This window comes from Halyomorpha halys, unplaced genomic scaffold (genome assembly GCF_000696795.3).
Source record: "Halyomorpha halys isolate HHAL.00 unplaced genomic scaffold, Hhal_1.1 Scaffold159.1, whole genome shotgun sequence".
Classification (NCBI taxonomy): Eukaryota; Metazoa; Arthropoda; class Insecta; order Hemiptera; family Pentatomidae; genus Halyomorpha; species Halyomorpha halys.
In genome coordinates this window covers 207,024-208,814 of record NW_027109188.1, presented here as the reverse complement: position 1 = coordinate 208,814, position 1,791 = coordinate 207,024, and the positions used below count along the sequence as shown (strand labels likewise).

The following is a 1,791-nucleotide window of genomic DNA, read 5'->3' as shown; positions in this document are numbered from 1 at the left end:
ATCCATTAAAACACAGTCAAATTTATTTATCTGCAGACACTATTAATAAACTTTTATCACTCTTATCACCGTGATAAAAGTTTATTAATAGTGTCTGCAGATAAATAAATTTGACTGTATTTTAATGGATAACTGACTAATTAGATATTAATGTTTTGACCTGGGCAGAATAGCCTGAATGAAGTTTTTAGAGTGGTTTAAATTATATGTTTTCAAAGTGGTATTGAGTAGATTGAACCTGAAGATGGCCGGATTGGCCGAAACGTTGGACGTATAAAAGAAATAAAAAGTTTTGAGACTATAATGGATAGTGTTTGAATTATTTATTAATTTTTCGTTTCCAGTACGTATTTTTTCTATTTCTTGATTTTCAAGAAAATTCTTCAGGTATCCTGTAGGCGTCCAGACTAGAAGTAAAAAAAAATCTTTGAAACTACCTACATCACTAATAAACCTGATTGAACATCATATAATGAAGAGTATATTCGCTAAAAGATGAGCTGTTTACATTCAATAGTCTCTGAGATACAGTTTTCTCAAAGCCACATTCCATAACAAAATAACAGAAAATCAGTACTTTTTTAAATTAATTGCATTTAATGGGAAAATTATGTCTCAGAAATTATTAGACGTAAATATGTCTAGTTTTACAGATTCTTCTTCTTCTTTTACTGGCATAACAGGCGCAATAAGCTGCCCTTGGCCTGCTCAACGGCCGCCAACCATCTTTCTCTATCTTCTGTAAGGGTAACTGGGATCCTCAGTTGTCGCAGATCCCTCCTCACAGCATCCCTCCATCGGCCCTTCGGCCTACCACGTTGCCGCACACCAACCGGAACGTAACTGCACAGTTTATGTGCCACTCTTTCCTCGCTCATCCTCATTACATCTCCAAGCCATTTAAGCCTCAGCATTCTTATGTACGCGGAGATGCTACATTCCTTATGGAGCCCAAAAGTTCACTATTTTTCCGTCTTCGCCAATTACCATTCTCGCATACGGGCCCTAAGATTCTCCTCAGAATTGCTCCTTCCAACCTGTCTAGCAGGTTAATGCTTTTATTACTTAGCGTCCAAGTTTCTCCACCGTATGTGACGACTGGGCTTATCAACGTTTTGTACAGGGTGAACTTGGTGGTACGAATAACAAGTCTGCTTTTAATTAGCTTTACAATGGAAAAATAAGCTCTATTTCCAGCAGCAATTCTGCTTTTAACTTCTTCTTCTTCATCCTGGTTCTCGTTGATAATAGAGCCAAGGTAAGTAAAACTTCTTACCACTTGGAAATTATATGGTCCTATTTCCAGGCGACTCTTCCTCTGGTCCAGAGGCTTCTTACCCAACAGCATGATCTTGGTTTTCCTCATTAATATGCAGGCCCATCCTTTTCGCTTCGAAAGCAGTCCTTATGCTCTGGGGGGATCTATCGTTTAGTTTGTAGTACAGATTAGCACTCATAGAAAGGCTAGGTTAATGTACTACAAATTAGTTTATGACGTCTATCCTTGTAGGAGTTAAAGATTCAATTTCAATATATATATCTTCGTAGGACTAGTAGTTTTTATGATATTTGAAAAAATAAATTCAGAAAGTGTTGATTTTGTTTGAATAAACTCAAAATTCAGAAGTTTGATCTAGGCAAAATGCTTGGATTTATGAAAAAATATATATCTGGAAGTATTAGATATACAGATGTCTCCAGCACTAATTTTTTTTTTTTTTATTATTTATTTATTGTAATTTACAACTGTACAAAATAATACAATAGGTAAATATGTAGTATGTTTCATAT

The 1,791-nt window shown here is 35.5% G+C and overlaps 1 protein-coding gene across 1 annotated transcript; it reads right to left on the bottom strand.

The window, feature by feature from the left end:
• Window positions 1-916: 916 nt before the first annotated feature.
• LOC136795756 (uncharacterized) lies at window positions 917-1,366 on the bottom strand. The gene has a single exon (XM_067047387.1). It carries the CDS (start codon window positions 1,364-1,366, stop codon window positions 917-919), a length of 450 nt encoding a protein of 149 aa, XP_066903488.1.
• Between the last annotated feature and the right edge of the window lie 425 nt (window positions 1,367-1,791).

Bases quoted from the DNA above. Each gene is read 5' to 3' on its own strand.
- LOC136795756 (XM_067047387.1), bottom strand. From the start codon at position 1,366: ATGAGGAAAACCAAGATCATGCTGTTGGGTAAGAAGCCTCTGGACCAG.